Here is a 20,424-nt window from a genome sequence, read left to right on the forward strand (position 1 = left end):
TGAGGAGATACACGAGGAGGAGGAGTAAGAGTCCTGACCATAGGAGCTTACAATCTATAGGAGGAGATACACGAGGAGGAGGAGGAAGAGTCCTGACCATAGGAGCTTACAATCTATAAGAGGAGATACACGAGGAGGAGGAGTAAGAGTCCTGACCATAGGAGCTTACAATCTATAAGAGGAGATACAAGAGGAGGAGGAGTAAGAGTCCTGACCATAGGAGCTTACAATCTATAAGAGGAGATACATGAGGAGGAGGAGTAAGAGTCCTGACCATAGGAGCTTACAATCTATAAGAGGAGATACATGAGGAGGAGGAGTAAGAGTCCTGACCATAGGAGCTTACAATCTATAAGAGGAGATACACTGAGGAGGAGGAGTAAGAGTCCTGACCATAGGAGCTTACAATCTATAAGAGGAGATACATGAGGAGGAGGAGGAACAGCCCTGACCATAGGAGCTTACAATCTATAAGAGGAGATACATGAGGAAGAGGAGGAAGAGTCCTGACCATAGGAGCTTACAATCTATAGGAGGAGATACATGAGGAGGAGGAGTAAGAGTCCTGACCATAGGAGCTTACAATCTATAAGAGGAGATACATGAGGAGGAGGAGTAAGAGTCCTGACCATAGGAGCTTACAATCTATAAGAGGAGATACATGAGGAGGAGGAGTAAGAGTCCTGAGCATAGGAGCTTACAATCTATAAGAGGAGATACACGAGGAGGAGGAAGAGTCCTGAGCATAGGAGCTTACAATCTATAAGAGGAGATACATGAGGAGGAGGAGTAAGAGTCCTGACCATAGGAGCTTACAATCTATAAGAGGAGATACATGAGGAGGAGGAGTAAGAGTCCTGACCATAGGAGCTTACAATCTATAAGAGGAGATACATGAGGAGGAGGAGTAAGAGTCCTGACCATAGGAGCTTACAATCTATAAGAGGAGATACATGAGGAGGAGGAGTAAGAGTCCTGACCATAGGAGCTTACAATCTATAAGAGGAGATACAAGAGGAGGAGGAGTAAGAGTCCTGACCATAGGAGCTTACAATCTATAAGAGGAGATACAAGAGGAGGAGGAGTAAGAGTCCTGACCATAGGAGCTTACAATCTATAGGAGGAGATACATGAGGAGGAGGAGTAAGAGTCCTGACCATAGGAGCTTACAATCTATAAGAGGAGATACATGAGGAGGAGGAGTAAGAGTCCTGACCATAGGAGCTTACAATCTATAAGAGGAGATACATGAGGAGGAGGAGTAAGAGTCCTGACCATAGGAGCTTACAATCTATAAGAGGAGATACACGAGGAGGAGGAGTAAGAGTCCTGACCATAGGAGCTTACAATCTATAAGAGGAGATACATGAGGAGGAGGAGTAAGAGTCCTGACCATAGGAGCTTACAATCTATTAGAGGAGATACATGAGGAGGAGGAGTAAGAGTCCTGACCATAGGAGCTTACAATCTATAAGAGGAGATACACGAGGAGGAGGAGTAAGAGTCCTGACCATAGGAGCTTACAATCTATAAGAGAGATACACGAGGAAGAGGAGTAAGAGTCCTGACCATAGGAGCTTACAATCTATAAGAGGAGATACAGGAGGAGGAGGAGTAAGAGTCCTGACCATAGGAGCTTACAATCTATAAGAGGAGATACACGAGGAGGAGAGAAGAGTCCTGAGCATAGGAGCTTACAATCTATAAGAGGAGATACATGAGGAGGAGGAGTAAGAGTCCTGACCATAGGAGCTTACAATCTATAAGAGGAGATACATGAGGAGGAGGAGTAAGAGTCCTGACCATAGGAGCTTACAATCTATAGGAGGAGATACACGAGGAGGAGGAGTAAGAGTCCTGACCATAGGAGCTTACAATCTATTAGAGGAGATACACGAGGAGGAGGAGTAAGAGTCCTGACCATAGGAGCTTACAATCTATAGGAGGAGATACATGAGGAGGAGGAGTAAGAGTCCTGACCATAGGAGCTTACAATCTATAGGAGGAGATACATGAGGAGGAGGAGTAAGAGTCCTGACCATAGGAGCTTACAATCTATAGGAGGAGATACATGAGGAGGAGGAGTAAGAGTCCTGACCATAGGAGCTTACAATCTATAGGAGGAGATACATGAGGAGGAGGAGTAAGAGTCCTGACCATAGGAGCTTACAATCTATTAGAGGAGATACATGAGGAGGAGGAGTAAGAGTCCTGACCATAGGAGCTTACAATCTATTAGAGGAGATACATGAGGAGGAGGAGTAAGAGTCCTGACCATAGGAGCTTACAATCTATAAGAGGAGATACAGGAGGAGGAGGAGTAAGAGTCCTGACCATAGGAGCTTACAATCTATTAGAGGAGATACATGAGGAGGAGGAGGAAGAGTCCTGACCATAGGAGCTTACAATCTATAAGAGGAGATACATGAGGAGGAGGAGTAAGAGTCCTGACCATAGGAGCTTACAATCTATAAGAGGAGATACACGAGGAGGAGGAGTAAGAGTCCTGACCATAGGAGCTTACAATCTATAGGAGGAGATACACGAGGAAGAGGAGTAAGAGTCCTGACCATAGGAGCTTACAATCTATAAGAGGAGATACACGAGGAGGAGGAGTAAGAGTCCTGACCATAGGAGCTTACAATCTATTAGAGGAGATACATGAGGAGGAGGAGGAAGAGTCCTGACCATAGGAGCTTACAATCTATAAGAGGAGATACATGAGGAGGAGGAGTAAGAGTCCTGACCATAGGAGCTTACAATCTATAAGAGGAGATACATGAGGAGGAGGAGTAAGAGTCCTGACCATAGGAGCTTACAATCTATAAGAGGAGATATATGAGGAGGAGGAGTAAGAGTCCTGACCATAGGAGCTTACAATCTATAAGAGGAGATACATGAGGAGGAGGAAGAGTCCTGACCATAGGAGCTTACAATCTATAAGAGGAGATACAAGAGGAGGAGGAGTAAGAGTCCTGACCATAGGAGCTTACAATCTATAAGAGGAGATACATGAGGAGGAGGAGTAAGAGTCCTGACCATAGGAGCTTACAATCTATAGGAGGAGATACACGAGGAAGAGGAGTAAGAGTCCTGACCATAGGAGCTTACAATCTATAAGAGGAGATACATGAGGAGGAGGAGTAAGAGTCCTGACCATAGGAGCTTACAATCTATAAGAGGAGATACATGAGGAGGAGGAGTAAGAGTCCTGACCATAGGAGCTTACAATCTATAGAAGGAGATACACGAGGAGGAGGAGTAAGAGTCCTGACCATAGGAGCTTACAATCTATAAGAGGAGATACATGAGGAGGAGGAGTAAGAGTCCTGACCATAGGAGCTTACAATCTATAGGAGGAGATACATGAGGAGGAGGAGTAAGAGTCCTGACCATAGGAGCTTACAATCTATTAGAGGAGATACATGAGGAGGAGGAGTAAGAGTCCTGACCATAGGAGCTTACAATCTATTAGAGGAGATACATGAGGAGGAGGAGTAAGAGTCCTGACCATAGGAGCTTACAATCTATAAGAGGAGATACAGGAGGAGGAGGAGTAAGAGTCCTGACCATAGGAGCTTACAATCTATTAGAGGAGATACATGAGGAGGAGGAGGAAGAGTCCTGACCATAGGAGCTTACAATCTATAAGAGGAGATACATGAGGAGGAGGAGTAAGAGTCCTGACCATAGGAGCTTACAATCTATAAGAGGAGATACACGAGGAGGAGGAGTAAGAGTCCTGACCATAGGAGCTTACAATCTATAGGAGGAGATACACGAGGAAGAGGAGTAAGAGTCCTGACCATAGGAGCTTACAATCTATAAGAGGAGATATATGAGGAGGAGGAGTAAGAGTCCTGACCATAGGAGCTTACAATCTATAAGAGGAGATACACGAGGAAGAGGAGTAAGAGTCCTGACCATAGGAGCTTACAATCTATAAAAGGAGATACATGAGGAGGAGGAGGAACAGACCTGACCATAGGAGCTTACAATCTATAAGAGGAGATACACGAGGAGGAGGAGTAAGAGTCCTGACCATAGGAGCTTACAATCTATAAGAGGAGATACATGAGGAGGAGGAGTAAGAGTCCTAATCATAGGAGCTTACAATCTATAAGAGGAGATACATGAGGAGGAGGAGGAAGAGTCCTGACCATAGGAGCTTACAATCTATAAGAGGAGATACATGAGGAAGAGGAGGAAGAGTCCTGACCATAGGAGCTTACAATCTATAAGAGGAGATACATGAGGAGGAGGAGTAAGAGTCCTGACCATAGGAGCTTACAATCTATAAGAGGAGATACATGAGGAGGAGGAGTAAGAGTCCTGACCATAGGAGCTTACAATCTATAAGAGGAGATACATGAGGAGGAGGAGTAAGAGTCCTGACCATAGGAGCTTACAATCTATAAGAGGAGATACACGAGGAGGAGGAGTAAGAGTCCTGACCATAGGAGCTTACAATCTATAGGAGGAGATACACGAGGAGGAGGAGTAAGAGTCCTGACCATAGGAGCTTACAATCTATAAGAGGAGATACAAGAGGAGGAGGAGTAAGAGTCCTGACCATAGGAGCTTACAATCTATAAGAGGAGATACATGAGGAGGAGGAGTAAGAGTCCTGACCATAGGAGCTTACAATCTATAAGAGGAGATACACGAGGAGGAGGAGTAAGAGTCCTGACCATAGGAGCTTACAATCTATAAGAGGAGATATATGAGGAGGAGGAGTAAGAGTCCTGACCATAGGAGCTTACAATCTATAAGAGGAGATACACGAGGAAGAGGAGTAAGAGTCCTGACCATAGGAGCTTACAATCTATAAAAGGAGATACATGAGGAGGAGGAGGAACAGACCTGACCATAGGAGCTTACAATCTATAAGAGGAGATACACGAGGAGGAGGAGTAAGAGTCCTGACCATAGGAGCTTACAATCTATAAGAGGAGATACATGAGGAGGAGGAGTAAGAGTCCTGACCATAGGAGCTTACAATCTATAAGAGGAGATACATGAGGAAGAGGAGTAAGAGTCCTGACCATAGGAGCTTACAATCTATAGGAGGAGATACATGAGGAGGAGGAGTAAGAGTCCTGACCATAGGAGCTTACAATCTATAAGAGGAGATACATGAGGAGGAGGAGTAAGAGTCCTGACCATAGGAGCTTACAATCTATAAGAGGAGATACACGAGGAGGAGGAGTAAGAGTCCTGAGCATAGGAGCTTACAATCTATAAGAGGAGATACACGAGGAGGAGGTGTAAGAGTCCTGACCATAGGAGCTTACAATCTATAAGAGGAGATACACGAGGAGGAGGAGTAAGAGTCCTGACCATAGGAGCTTACAATCTATAGGAGGAGATACACGAGGAGGAGGAGGAAGAGTCCTGACCATAGGAGCTTACAATCTATAAGAGGAGATACACGAGGAGGAGGAGTAAGAGTCCTGACCATAGGAGCTTACAATCTATAAGAGGAGATACAAGAGGAGGAGGAGTAAGAGTCCTGACCATAGGAGCTTACAATCTATAAGAGGAGATACATGAGGAGGAGGAGTAAGAGTCCTGACCATAGGAGCTTACAATCTATAAGAGGAGATACATGAGGAGGAGGAGTAAGAGTCCTGACCATAGGAGCTTACAATCTATAAGAGGAGATACATGAGGAGGAGGAGTAAGAGTCCTGACCATAGGAGCTTACAATCTATAAGAGGAGATACATGAGGAGGAGGAGGAACAGCCCTGACCATAGGAGCTTACAATCTATAAGAGGAGATACATGAGGAAGAGGAGGAAGAGTCCTGACCATAGGAGCTAACAATCTATAGGAGGAGATACATGAGGAGGAGGAGTAAGAGTCCTGACCATAGGAGCTTACAATCTATAAGAGGAGATACATGAGGAGGAGGAGTAAGAGTCCTGACCATAGGAGCTTACAATCTATAAGAGGAGATACATGAGGAGGAGGAGTAAGAGTCCTGAGCATAGGAGCTTACAATCTATAAGAGGAGATACACGAGGAGGAGGAAGAGTCCTGAGCATAGGAGCTTACAATCTATAAGAGGAGATACATGAGGAGGAGGAGTAAGAGTCCTGACCATAGGAGCTTACAATCTATAAGAGGAGATACATGAGGAGGAGGAGTAAGAGTCCTGACCATAGGAGCTTACAATCTATAAGAGGAGATACATGAGGAGGAGGAGTAAGAGTCCTGACCATAGGAGCTTACAATCTATAAGAGGAGATACATGAGGAGGAGGAGTAAGAGTCCTGACCATAGGAGCTTACAATCTATAAGAGGAGATACAAGAGGAGGAGGAGTAAGAGTCCTGACCATAGGAGCTTACAATCTATAAGAGGAGATACAAGAGGAGGAGGAGTAAGAGTCCTGACCATAGGAGCTTACAATCTATAGGAGGAGATACATGAGGAGGAGGAGTAAGAGTCCTGACCATAGGAGCTTACAATCTATAAGAGGAGATACATGAGGAGGAGGAGTAAGAGTCCTGACCATAGGAGCTTACAATCTATTAGAGGAGATACATGAGGAGGAGGAGTAAGAGTCCTGACCATAGGAGCTTACAATCTATAAGAGGAGATACACGAGGAGGAGGAGTAAGAGTCCTGACCATAGGAGCTTACAATCTATAAGAGGAGATACATGAGGAGGAGGAGTAAGAGTCCTGACCATAGGAGCTTACAATCTATTAGAGGAGATACATGAGGAGGAGGAGTAAGAGTCCTGACCATAGGAGCTTACAATCTATAAGAGGAGATACACGAGGAGGAGGAGTAAGAGTCCTGACCATAGGAGCTTACAATCTATAAGAGAAGATACACGAGGAAGAGGAGTAAGAGTCCTGACCATAGGAGCTTACAATCTATAAGAGGAGATACAGGAGGAGGAGGAGTAAGAGTCCTGACCATAGGAGCTTACAATCTATAAGAGGAGATACACGAGGAGGAGGAAGAGTCCTGAGCATAGGAGCTTACAATCTATAAGAGGAGATACATGAGGAGGAGGAGTAAGAGTCCTGACCATAGGAGCTTACAATCTATAAGAGGAGATACATGAGGAGGAGGAGTAAGAGTCCTGACCATAGGAGCTTACAATCTATAGGAGGAGATACACGAGGAGGAGGAGTAAGAGTCCTGACCATAGGAGCTTACAATCTATTAGAGGAGATACACGAGGAGGAGGAGTAAGAGTCCTGACCATAGGAGCTTACAATCTATAGGAGGAGATACATGAGGAGGAGGAGTAAGAGTCCTGACCATAGGAGCTTACAATCTATAGGAGGAGATACATGAGGAGGAGGAGTAAGAGTCCTGACCATAGGAGCTTACAATCTATAGGAGGAGATACATGAGGAGGAGGAGTAAGAGTCCTGACCATAGGAGCTTACAATCTATAGGAGGAGATACATGAGGAGGAGGAGTAAGAGTCCTGACCATAGGAGCTTACAATCTATTAGAGGAGATACATGAGGAGGAGGAGTAAGAGTCCTGACCATAGGAGCTTACAATCTATTAGAGGAGATACATGAGGAGGAGGAGTAAGAGTCCTGACCATAGGAGCTTACAATCTATAAGAGGAGATACAGGAGGAGGAGGAGTAAGAGTCCTGACCATAGGAGCTTACAATCTATTAGAGGAGATACATGAGGAGGAGGAGGAAGAGTCCTGACCATAGGAGCTTACAATCTATAAGAGGAGATACATGAGGAGGAGGAGTAAGAGTCCTGACCATAGGAGCTTACAATCTATAAGAGGAGATACACGAGGAGGAGGAGTAAGAGTCCTGACCATAGGAGCTTACAATCTATAGGAGGAGATACACGAGGAAGAGGAGTAAGAGTCCTGACCATAGGAGCTTACAATCTATAAGAGGAGATACACGAGGAGGAGGAGTAAGAGTCCTGACCATAGGAGCTTACAATCTATAAGAGGAGATACAGGAGGAGGAGGAGTAAGAGTCCTGACCATAGGAGCTTACAATCTATTAGAGGAGATACATGAGGAGGAGGAGGAAGAGTCCTGACCATAGGAGCTTACAATCTATAAGAGGAGATACATGAGGAGGAGGAGTAAGAGTCCTGACCATAGGAGCTTACAATCTATAAGAGGAGATACATGAGGAGGAGGAGTAAGAGTCCTGACCATAGGAGCTTACAATCTATAAGAGGAGATATATGAGGAGGAGGAGTAAGAGTCCTGACCATAGGAGCTTACAATCTATAAGAGGAGATACATGAGGAGGAGGAAGAGTCCTGACCATAGGAGCTTACAATCTATAAGAGGAGATACAAGAGGAGGAGGAGTAAGAGTCCTGACCATAGGAGCTTACAATCTATAAGAGGAGATACATGAGGAGGAGGAGTAAGAGTCCTGACCATAGGAGCTTACAATCTATAGGAGGAGATACACGAGGAAGAGGAGTAAGAGTCCTGACCATAGGAGCTTACAATCTATAAGAGGAGATACATGAGGAGGAGGAGTAAGAGTCCTGACCATAGGAGCTTACAATCTATAAGAGGAGATACATGAGGAGGAGGAGTAAGAGTCCTGACCATAGGAGCTTACAATCTATAGAAGGAGATACACGAGGAGGAGGAGTAAGAGTCCTGACCATAGGAGCTTACAATCTATAAGAGGAGATACATGAGGAGGAGGAGTAAGAGTCCTGACCATAGGAGCTTACAATCTATAGGAGGAGATACATGAGGAGGAGGAGTAAGAGTCCTGACCATAGGAGCTTACAATCTATTAGAGGAGATACATGAGGAGGAGGAGTAAGAGTCCTGACCATAGGAGCTTACAATCTATTAGAGGAGATACATGAGGAGGAGGAGTAAGAGTCCTGACCATAGGAGCTTACAATCTATAAGAGGAGATACAGGAGGAGGAGGAGTAAGAGTCCTGACCATAGGAGCTTACAATCTATTAGAGGAGATACATGAGGAGGAGGAGGAAGAGTCCTGACCATAGGAGCTTACAATCTATAAGAGGAGATACATGAGGAGGAGGAGTAAGAGTCCTGACCATAGGAGCTTACAATCTATAAGAGGAGATACACGAGGAGGAGGAGTAAGAGTCCTGACCATAGGAGCTTACAATCTATAGGAGGAGATACACGAGGAAGAGGAGTAAGAGTCCTGACCATAGGAGCTTACAATCTATAAGAGGAGATACACGAGGAGGAGGAGTAAGAGTCCTGACCATAGGAGCTTACAATCTATAAGAGGAGATACAGGAGGAGGAGGAGTAAGAGTCCTGACCATAGGAGCTTACAATCTATTAGAGGAGATACATGAGGAGGAGGAGGAAGAGTCCTGACCATAGGAGCTTACAATCTATAAGAGGAGATACATGAGGAGGAGGAGTAAGAGTCCTGACCATAGGAGCTTACAATCTATAAGAGGAGATACATGAGGAGGAGGAGTAAGAGTCCTAACCATAGGAGCTTACAATCTATAAGAGGAGATACATGAGGAGGAGGAGGAAGAGTCCTGACCATAGGAGCTTACAATCTATAAGAGGAGATACATGAGGAGGAGGAGTAAGAGTCCTGACCATAGGAGCTTACAATCTATAAGAGGAGATACATGAGGAGGAGGAAGAGTCCTGACCATAGGAGCTTACAATCTATAAGAGGAGATATATGAGGAGGAGGAGTAAGAGTCCTGACCATAGGAGCTTACAATCTATAAGAGGAGATACATGAGGAGGAGGAAGAGTCCTGACCATAGGAGCTTACAATCTATAAGAGGAGATACAAGAGGAGGAGGAGTAAGAGTCCTGACCATAGGAGCTTACAATCTATAAGAGGAGATACATGAGGAGGAGGAGTAAGAGTCCTGACCATAGGAGCTTACAATCTATAGGAGGAGATACACGAGGAGGAGGAGTAAGAGTCCTGACCATAGGAGCTTACAATCTATAGGAGGAGATACACGAGGAAGAGGAGTAAGAGTCCTGACCATAGGAGCTTACAATCTATAAGAGGAGATACATGAGGAGGAGGAGTAAGAGTCCTGACCATAGGAGCTTACAATCTATAAGAGGAGATACATGAGGAGGAGGAGTAAGAGTCCTGACCATAGGAGCTTACAATCTATAGAAGGAGATACACGAGGAGGAGGAGTAAGAGTCCTGACCATAGGAGCTTACAATCTATAAGAGGAGATACATGAGGAGGAGGAGTAAGAGTCCTGACCATAGGAGCTTACAATCTATTAGAGGAGATACATGAGGAGGAGGATTAAGAGTCCTGACCATAGGAGCTTACAGTCTATAAGAGGAGATACAAGAGGAGGAGGAGTAAGAGTCCTGACCATAGGAGCTTACAATCTATAAGAGGAGATACATGAGGAGGAGGAGTAAGAGTCCTGAGCATAGGAGCTTACAATCTATAAGAGGAGATACATGAGGAGGAGGAGGAAGAGTCCTGACCATAGGAGCTTACAATCTATAAGAGGAGATACATGAAGAGGAGGAGTAAGAGTCCTGACCATAGGAGCTTACAATCTATAGGAGGAGATACATGAGGAGGAGGAGTAAGAGTCCTGACCATAGGAGCTTACAATCTATAAGAGGAGATACATGAGGAGGAGGAGTAAGAGTCCTGACCATAGGAGCTTACAATCTATAAGAGGAGATACATGAGGAGGAGGAGTAAGAGTCCTGACCATAGGAGCTTACAATCTATAAGAGGAGATACATGAGGAGGAGGAGTAAGAGTCCTGACCATAGGAGCTTACAATCTATAAGAGGAGATACATGAGGAGGAGGAGTAAGAGTCCTGACCATAGGAGCTTACAATCTATAGGAGGAGATACATGAGGAGGAGGAGTAAGAGTCCTGACCATAGGAGCTTACAATCTATTAGAGGAGATACATGAGGAGGAGGAGTAAGAGTCCTGACCATAGGAGCTTACAATCTATTAGAGGAGATACATGAGGAGGAGGAGTAAGAGTCCTGACCATAGGAGCTTACAATCTATAAGAGGAGATACACGAGGAGGAGGAGTAAGAGTCCTGACCATAGGAGCTTACAATCTATAAGAGGAGATACACGAGGAGGAGGAGTAAGAGTCCTGACCATAGGAGCTTACAATCTATAAGAGGAGATACATGAGGAGGAGGAGTAAGAGTCCTAACCATAGGAGCTTACAATCTATAAGAGGAGATACATGAAGAGGAGGAGTAAGAGTCCTGACCATAGGAGCTTACAATCTATAAGAGGAGATACACGAGGAGGAGGAGGAAAAGTCCTGAGCATAGGAGCTTACAATCTATAAGAGGAGATACATGAGGAGGAGGAGTAACAGTCCTGACCATAGGAGCTTACAATCTATAAGAGGAGATACACGAGGAGGAGGAGTAAGAGTCCTGACCATAGGAGCTTACAATCTATAAGAGGAGATACATGAGGAGGAGGAGTAAGAGTCCTGAGCATAGGAGCTTACAATCTATAAGAGGAGATACATGAGGAGGAGGAGTAAGAGTCCTGACCATAGGAGCTTACAATCTATAAGAGGAGATACATGAGGAGGAGGAGTAAGAGTCCTGACCATAGGAGCTTACAATCTATAAGAGGAGATACATGAGGAGGAGGAGTAAGAGTCCTGACCATAGGAGCTTACAATCTATAAGAGGAGATATATGAGGAGGAGGAGTAAGAGTCCTGACCATAGGAGCTTACAATCTATAAGAGGAGATACATGAGGAGGAGGAGTAAGAGTCCTGACCATAGGAGGAGATGGGTGTTGTATATTTCGGCCACCCTTCTTATGGCACGGAGATATTGGTGCATTGATATCTCCATCACTGGGGCTTTAGATTACTTGAATTAAACATCCACCAGAGACAGATAGACGTCCACATGGGGAGCAGGAGGGCGAGATTAGGAAATGGGGGTTACTGGTGATACTGAAGTTTAGGGACAGGAAAGGCACCAATTCGTTTGGTTACCCCTCAATGCTGCGGCTTGTACCCCTGTCTGGTAGCGTCTCTCACCTTGAGAATCACTGGATTAAGTATAAGGACCAGTTGCTAATCTTGGGCCCATTCTTACTGGAGCAATATGTAGGACTTTACTAAATGCCGACTCCCAGACTGCGCCCGGACAGATCTGACCATAGATGGGGCTCCTCGCGCCCGTCACCTGTAACGTCTGAAGATATCTTTGGGACAAGATGGTCCTATAACCTGTAAAGTATAACAAGGATCCTCTGCAGAGACTCCAGGCATCTCACTGATGGGGCCGCGGAGGACACTAATCTGGTCAGACCTTTCTCTTGCTTTACTGTAAAGGGAAGATCTTTTGATATCTATATAAGCCAATCCCATAAGCCCCGGTGCCTGCCATCACGGCATCACGCATTGTGGTCTTCATCACATCTTTTGTTATTCTGGGGTTTATTTCTATCATCTTACTTCTTTATACTGTCCTGATGTACTCCGGGATAGGACTTGTCATGGGGGAAACGCGTAGAGAGCGTCTTAGATGAGTGCGGCAGTGAGGGGGATGTGCGGTCCGCCGTCTGTCCGTTGGGGTATCGCTGTTTCAGTAATTGGACTGTTAGACCCCTCGTCCAATACTGATGGTGATATTTAGGGTTTCCTTTTAGTGCAGTGTACTTCTGCCCCTACCCCTTGAGATTATTATCCTGGAGTTATAATGATTGCTCCTACTAGATCAGACGTTTCTTTCTATATTTTGATTTGTTAATTTTGACCACATATTAGTCTGGAATAATTTAGTAAGTAGCGGCCTAAAGGGTCACCATGGGGGCCAGAAAGGGAGGTGTAATGCTGTGTGTGGTCAATAGAGGAGGTAATATACTGTATGGGGGGAAATATAGGGGTAGTATAGTGTGTGGGGCCAATAAAGGGGCAGTATAGTGTATGGGGGCCAATAAAGGGGTAGTATAATGTATGGGGGCCAATAAAGGGGTAGTATAGTGTGTGGGGGCCAATAAAGGGGTAGTATAGTGTGTGTGGGCCAATATAGGGGTAGTATAGTGTGTGTGGGCCAATAAAGGGGTAGTATAGTGTGTGGGGGCCAATAGAGGAGGTAATATACTGTATGGGGGCCAATAAAGGGGTAGTATAGTGTATGGGGGCCAATAGAGGAGGTAATATACTGTATGGGGGCCAATATAGGGGTAGTATACTGTGTGGGGGCCAATAAAGGGGTAGTATAGTGTGTGTGGGCCAATAAAGGGGTAGTATAGTGTGTGTGGGCCAATAAAGGGGTAGTATAGTGTGTGGGGGCCAATAGAGGAGGTAATATACTGTATGGGGGCCTATATAGGGGTAGTATAGTGTATGGGGGCCAATAAAGGGGTAGTATAGTGTGTGGGGGCCAATAGAGGAGGTAATATACTGTATGGGGGCCAATATAGGGGTAGTATACTGTGTGGGGGCCAATAAAGGGGTAGTATAGTGTGTGTGGGCCAATAAAGGGGTAGTATAGTGTGTGTGGGCCAATAAAGGGGTAGTATAGTGTGTGGGGGCCAATAAAGGGGTAGTATAGTGTGTGGGGGCCAATAGAGGAGGTAATATACTGTATGGGGGCCAATATAGGGGTAGTATAGTGTATGGGGGCCAATAAAGGGGCTGCCAGGTGATGTCCAGTGATGCCAGATCCACAACCAACATCTCACACACTTGTCTCCTCTGTATTGAATGACATGGTGGCCATTGTAGGCTAATTACAAAGTAGTCAGATTTGTTAATAGACTAACACTTTGGAATATTCAGCTGGTGATGAATCAGTTTGACAATCTCTAATACTAAGAAGGAAACTACCACCGCCATCAGGACTGCACTGCACCAACTCAGGAGGAGGGTTGAAGAAGTTTGGTTGAGTGTATAGTCACCATGACAAGTTCAAATATTACTTCTGCCGACCTCTGGGCTTCCTCCAATGGGTTGCTGCAATCATATGGGGCACTAACACTACAAAAACTGTTATATTAGAAATAGACCTGGGATCTCTACAATTGGAACTGCAAGGTCGCCAATCTTTTCTTAATACTTTCTGTTTTTATGTGTGTTCCCCTTTTAGAACTTTTCGTCTGACTTTCTGGAGTCTTTATTAGTCCACTTCCATCTTTTCCTCACTGCCAGGTATTCAGTTTTCCTGGTGGTTTAGCTGTTTGGACTTGGACCTCCGTGTTATTCACATCTGACGCTTGGCTTATTATCTGAGTACATCCCTGCCTTCCAAATCTGTCTCTACATTTCAATCCTTTCTTGCCTACTATCCACTGAACCGATTTTGTACTGCACTCATGGGTGAATCTTCCTTTGTCGCCGCCCGAGGCAGATGACAAAAAGCTGCCCCCCCCCTGGAGGAGGGGGCAGAGCGGAGGGGGCAGAGCGAAGGGGGCATGGCGGAGTGGTGTTAGCAGACAGAGAGCAGGCAGGGAGAGGACCTGCTCTCTGCCTGAGCGTGAGGGGAGGCTGCTGGAGCAGCGCTGCTCCAGCAGCCTCCCCAATCCACCGCTTGGTGACGGTGACGCTAAGCCAGTCCAGGACAGCTTGTCCTGGACTGGCTTAGGTAAGCAAAAATGCCGCCCTCCCCGGGGCCCTGGCATAGCGCCGCCTGAAGCGGTCGCTTTGGGTCGCCTCATGGGAGGTGCGGCGCTGACTGCGCTGATATCGCGCTGCCATCTGGACTGTGATTACTCTCCTGCCTGTTCCTTTTGTACTCCACTGACCTCTTGTTACTGACTGGACCAATGGCCATGATTGTTACTCTGCCGCTTTTGCCTTGAAGCTGCTCTGCTGCAACTATGGACGCTTTCAGACAATCTGCCAGGTCCAACACAATCCCGGGGAGTTGTTCTGATCTTCTGGTTCTGCCTTTACCTCTGGTGCCCCGAGCCTGCTGTACCTGCTGAATAGTTCCTAACTCTAGCTGAAGGAATCTACCATGTCCCACCCCACCACTAGGGGCTCTGGTGAATACATCCGGAGGCTGCACTTGGCCCTGTTGTCAGGTGCAGGGTTTTTGGAAGTGCTGGATCATAGTTTCTAGTAGAACCTGCTTTTCTGGAACTTACTTTATGTGTCCGAGATTATACATATATGTATTTGCTCATAATAGCTTACTTATCATCAGGTAAGTCTCAGGATGTGACTGGTGGAGAGAAAGTACCCCAGGTAATGTATGACAGCAGGGAACCCAGCAGATGTCTGGACCAAAGCGGCTGAGGATGGGACAAAGGTAAGTAAACTTTGCTACATTGACTCCTCTGTATGTAGTCCAATGAATGATTGCATATGCCAATGAGCTGTTGAGTGCACCTGAGATGTGGCCACGCCTACTGGTGCACTCATTTACTTTAGTTGTCACAGTCCAATTATATCAGGTTCTCCAGAAGTAACAACCTCTATAAGAGCCTATATGGGATGTAAAGGTCATTATGGTGGAGGTGGACTCAAGTATCAGGTATAAGCCATGTCATCGAGTTGAGATCCCTAAGGACCCACCTGAAAAAAATGCTTTTTTTTGCCCAAATTGTCGTTTTGAGTGATACTGGGTGGTTTTTCAATAAAATATAAAGTCATCAAAACTTACTAAATAACTGAAGAACCTCAGAAACTCAAGAAGACGTGATCCCCTCCCCTGGTGCTCCCAAAAAACGCTGTGTCTGCACTGCTGACCTGTTACTGCTCTTCATGTTCTATGGCTATACTTTTTGTACAGAATATAATATATCAAATAATAATAAAAAAAATAACAGAAGACCAACATCTAACCTATAAATATACTGTATACGCCCAGCCAACCAAATACCCTTCACCCCACCTCAAAGTGAAATCGCTCCAGGGCTTGTAGAACCGTCCATGGATAAGTTTCTATAGACACCACCAAAAACATGGAACCGAAAAGATAACTTTATTTCAGGAATATGCAACAAAAAATACACCTGGAGATCACCAGAATTACAAGGACCACAGTATCTAACCACGTGACCTGTCAGCTCAGACTACAAAGATGTTCCGGAGTCCGAGAAGAAACATTGCCCAGGTGAGTACACCCACCCGTATAATGAACCAAACATGGAGACCAGACTTATTTTTCTATTTCCATTGTCTCCATTGACAAATTTTTGCATTTCTACAAGGTTTTTTTTCTTCTCTAACCATTCTCATATCTCATCTTACGACCCATCTGAATGGTTCCTGTAGGATTTTCCAGATCTCCTCACGGATCAGGTTTGTCTTCATCCCATAGACCAGTGGGTTGAGCAGAGGTAGAACCAGGAGGTAGATGTCAGAGAAGATAATGTGGATATAAGGTGGAATATTCTTACCATATCGGTGGGATAGGAAGGAGAATATGGCCTTGGTGTAAAAACTCAGAAACACCGAGATATGAGGGGTGCAGGTGTTAAAGGTCCTCAGACGAGCGTCTTTAGATGGAAGACGGAAGACGGCATTGAATATCATGATGTATGATAAGACTATGGAGAGCAAATCAACAGCAAGAATGGTGAAAGCCACTGACAGACCATATATACTATTGATGCGGATGTCAGCGTCAGCGAGCTTCACCACGGCCATGTGCTCACAGTAGGAATGTCTAATGATGTTGCTCCGGAATCCAGGGAACATCTTTATCATAAGGAAAAAGAGCTTCACACAAAGATGCGTGCCAACAAATCAGATGTATTTTTATTGGTAGAGCAAACGTTTTCGGTCTTGACTTAGACCTTCATCAGGCTCTACATGAAAAAACATAAACACAAACACAAAAAGAAGGGATATAAACAAAACATCCCAGACACGTAAAATTAAAATAAAGTACATGACACTAAATAAACACAGTGACCCTAGCTTCAACACCTGGACGCAGTCTGTATCCCTACTTATCTTTATCATAAGAAGACAAGGACCGACCAGAACAACTGCCCTGACCAGAATGACAATGACCAGTCTGACTATCAGCCTCCTGGTTATTATGGAGCTATATCGGAGAGGCTTATATATGGCGATGTAACGGTCATAAGCCATGGAAACCAAGAATCCAGATTCAATAGTGGTGAAAGAATGAATGAAGAACATCTGGAGAAGACATCCATTAAAGCTAATGGCTCTGTCATTGAACCAGAAGACAGACAAAATTTTAGGAGCGAAGCTCGTACAAAGAAGACCATCATTACATGACAACATGAAGAGGAATATGAACATAGGCTGGTGGAGTCTCGGAGACACGAGGATGACGGCCATCACTAAGAGGTTTCCAAGCAAAGCCAATATATAAATGATAGAGAAAGGGATGGAGATCCAGATATGTTCATGTTCTAAGCCTGGAATACCGACCAGTAGGAAGTAGGTGGGATAGAAGGTGGAGTTCATCATCATCTTCTCCTGCAGGGTGTGGATTCTAAATTCCACTTCTTGCTCTGGTCTCAGTTGTACAGACCATGGATAATCTTGAAGGTGACATATAGATGAATGAATCAGTATTGACATGAGCTGCATTGTCCTGGGCTACATGTTCTCCCTTTAGGCTTATGGGGCTTTGTTAACTGTGTAAAGGCAACAAAATTAGAAGGAAAAAATCCATAATGTAGAAGAAACCATCTGCCTCACATCTATGACTTCTCAATGTCTTACCAGTGCCGCTGATCCCATCACAGACTTGGACATCAACTCCTCAATAAATGACCAGACTCATACACCAAGGTGAGGTCACCCCGTCTGTAGTCAGTGCCCAGGGATCCTCATCTATAAAGACTATAGACAAGATTGGACTAATGGTTTAGGAGAACACCAAGTCATATGTACCAGGTTTGTAAGGAAGTGGATTTGACCCAAAATTTACAAAAAGTTCGCATTTGAACAAATCTGAACTTTAGGCAGTTCGCACAATCGGACTAAGATGGCGGCAACCATGTGAAAATATGGACAAAGAAGAGAAAAAAGACCACTTTCTGTATATTATACAATATATCATCCTCCATATTATACATCATCCTACATATTATACAGTACAGACCAATAGTTTGGCCACACCTTCTCATTCGCAGAGTTTTCTATATTTCCATGACTATGACAATTGTAGATCACACTAAGGCATCAAAACTCCGAAGTAAGACATGTGGGATTATAGACTTACCAAACAGTGTGACAACTGACAATCTGTCTTCTATTCTCGCTTCCTTTTGCTTTGATTCCTGCCTTGCACACTTTTGGCATTCTCTTGATGAGCTCCATGAGGTAGTCACCGGGAATGGTCTTCCAACAGTCTTGAAGGAGTTCCCAGAGATGCTTAGCACTTGTTGGCCCTTTTGCCTTTACTCTGCAGTCCAGTTCACCCCGAACCATCTGGAATGGGTTCAGGTCTGGTGACTGTGAATGCCGGGTCATCTGGCATAGCCCCCCCCATCACTCTCCTTCTTGGCCAGATAGCCCTTACACAGCCTGGAGGTGTTTGGGGTCATTCTCGTGTTGAAAAATAAATGATGGTCCAACTATACGCAAAGCGGATGGAATAGTATTGTGCTGAAAGATGCTGTGGTAGCCATGCTGGTTCAGTATAAATCCCCAACAGTGTCACCAGCTTGCCCCCCCCCCTTCCCCCACAGTATCACACCTCCTCCTCCATGCGTCACAGTGGGAACCAGCCATGTAGAGTTCACCAAAGACACAGTGATTGGAACCAAAGATCTCAAATTTGGACTCATCAGACCTTGGCACCTTGGTGTAATGTCCATTCCTTGTGGTCTCTTCTGCTTGTTGCCGCTCCTTAGCAGTGGTTTTCTAGCAGCTATTTTACCATGAAGGCGGCTGCTGCATAAAGTCTCCTCTTACCAGTTATTGTAGAGATGTGTCTGCTGCTAGACCTCTGTGTGGCATTGACCTGGTCTCTAATCTGAGCTGCTGGTAACCTACGATTTCTGAAGCTGGCGACTCGGATGAACTTATCCTCCGCAGCAGAGGTGACTCTTGGTCTTCTTTCCCTGGGGCGGTCCTCATTCTCCGCAGCAGAGGTGACTCTTGGTCTTTCTTTCCTGGGGCGGTCCTCATCCTCCACAGCAGAGGTGACTCTTGGTCTTCCTTTCCTGGGGCAGTCCTCATCCTCCGCAGCAGAGGTGACTCTTGGTCTTCCTTTCCGGGGGCGGTCCTCATCCTCTGCAGCAGAGGTGACTCTTGGTCTTCCTTTCCTGGGGCGGTCCTTATCCTCTGCAGCAGAGGTGACTCTTGGTCTTCCTTTCCTGGGGCGGTCCTCATCCTCCACAGCAGAGGTGACTCTTGGTCTTCCTTTCCTGGGGCGGTCCTCATCCTCTGCAGCAGAGGTGACTCTTGGTCTTCCTTTCCTGGGGAAGTCCTCATCCTCTGCAGCAGAGGTGACTCTTGGTCTTTCTTTCCTGGGGCGGTCCTCATCCTCTGCAGCAGAGGTGACTCTTGGTCTTCCTTTCCTGGGGCGGTCCTTATGCTCCGCAGCAGAGGTGACTCTTGGTCTTCCTTTCCTGGGGCGGTCCTCATGTCAGCCAGTTTCTTTGTAGCGCTTGATGGTTTTTGCAGCTGCACTTGGGGACACTATCAAAGTTTTCCCAATTTTTCGTACTGACTGACCTTCGTTTCTTGCAGTAATGATGGCTACTCCTCGTTTTTCTTTACTTAGCTGCTTTTTTCTTGCCATAATACAAATTCTAGGAGTCTATTCAGTCGGACTATCAGCTGTGTGTCCACCTAACTACTGCACAACACAACTGATGGTCCCAACCCCATTTATAAGGCAAGAAATCCCACTTATTACACCTGACAGGGCACACCTGTGAAGTGAAACCATTCCTGGTGACTACCTCATGGAGCTCATCAAGAGAATGCCAAGAATGTGCAAAGCAGGAATCAAAGCAAAAGGAAGCGAGAATAGAAGACAGATTGTCAGCTGTGTCCCACTGTTTGGTAAGTCTATAATCCCACATGTCTTACTTCGGAGTTTTGATGCCTTCAGTGTGAATCTACAATTGTCATAGTCATGGAAATACAGAAAACTCACAGAATGAGAAGGTGCGGCCAAACTATTGGTCTGTACTGTATATCATCCTCCATATTATACATCATCCTCCATATTATACAGCACATCATCCTGCACATGATACTTTGTATCAGCAATAAAATCATCATCACCTCATTTAGTGAGAAGACTTCAGGAATTATATATTCCAGAATTCTCATATTTAAGTTGCAGAGGTCACAATATCACAAACCATCACTCGTCCATGAGGAAGATTTTGTGGTTCTCACAGATGATTTTCACAGCACATCAAGCTTGAGAATGAGAAGCGGAGAATAATAATAATAATAATAATAATAATAATAATAATTAGTCAGCATGTACAGGAGACAACAGTAATAATTCAGATCTCAGCTCAGGTTCTAAAAAGTGCT

The 20,424-nt window shown here is 45.1% G+C and overlaps 1 protein-coding gene across 1 annotated transcript in view; it reads right to left on the reverse strand.

Annotated features, from left to right (window-relative positions):
* LOC142194217 (olfactory receptor 52A1-like) overlaps nucleotides 1–17,382 on the reverse strand; it is a 31,328-nt gene extending 13,946 nt beyond the window's left edge. The window contains exons 1-2 of the mRNA XM_075263235.1: nucleotides 16,924–17,382; nucleotides 16,189–16,659 (exon numbers count right to left, since the gene is read on the reverse strand). Of these exons, the coding sequence (XP_075119336.1) occupies nucleotides 16,189–16,659; nucleotides 16,924–17,382 (930 nt within the window). The remainder of the gene's footprint in view (nucleotides 1–16,188; nucleotides 16,660–16,923) is intronic.
* Nucleotides 17,383–20,424: the final 3,042 nt, after the last annotated feature.

Source organism: Leptodactylus fuscus, chromosome 2 (genome assembly GCF_031893055.1).
Source record: "Leptodactylus fuscus isolate aLepFus1 chromosome 2, aLepFus1.hap2, whole genome shotgun sequence".
Classification (NCBI taxonomy): Eukaryota; Metazoa; Chordata; class Amphibia; order Anura; family Leptodactylidae; genus Leptodactylus; species Leptodactylus fuscus.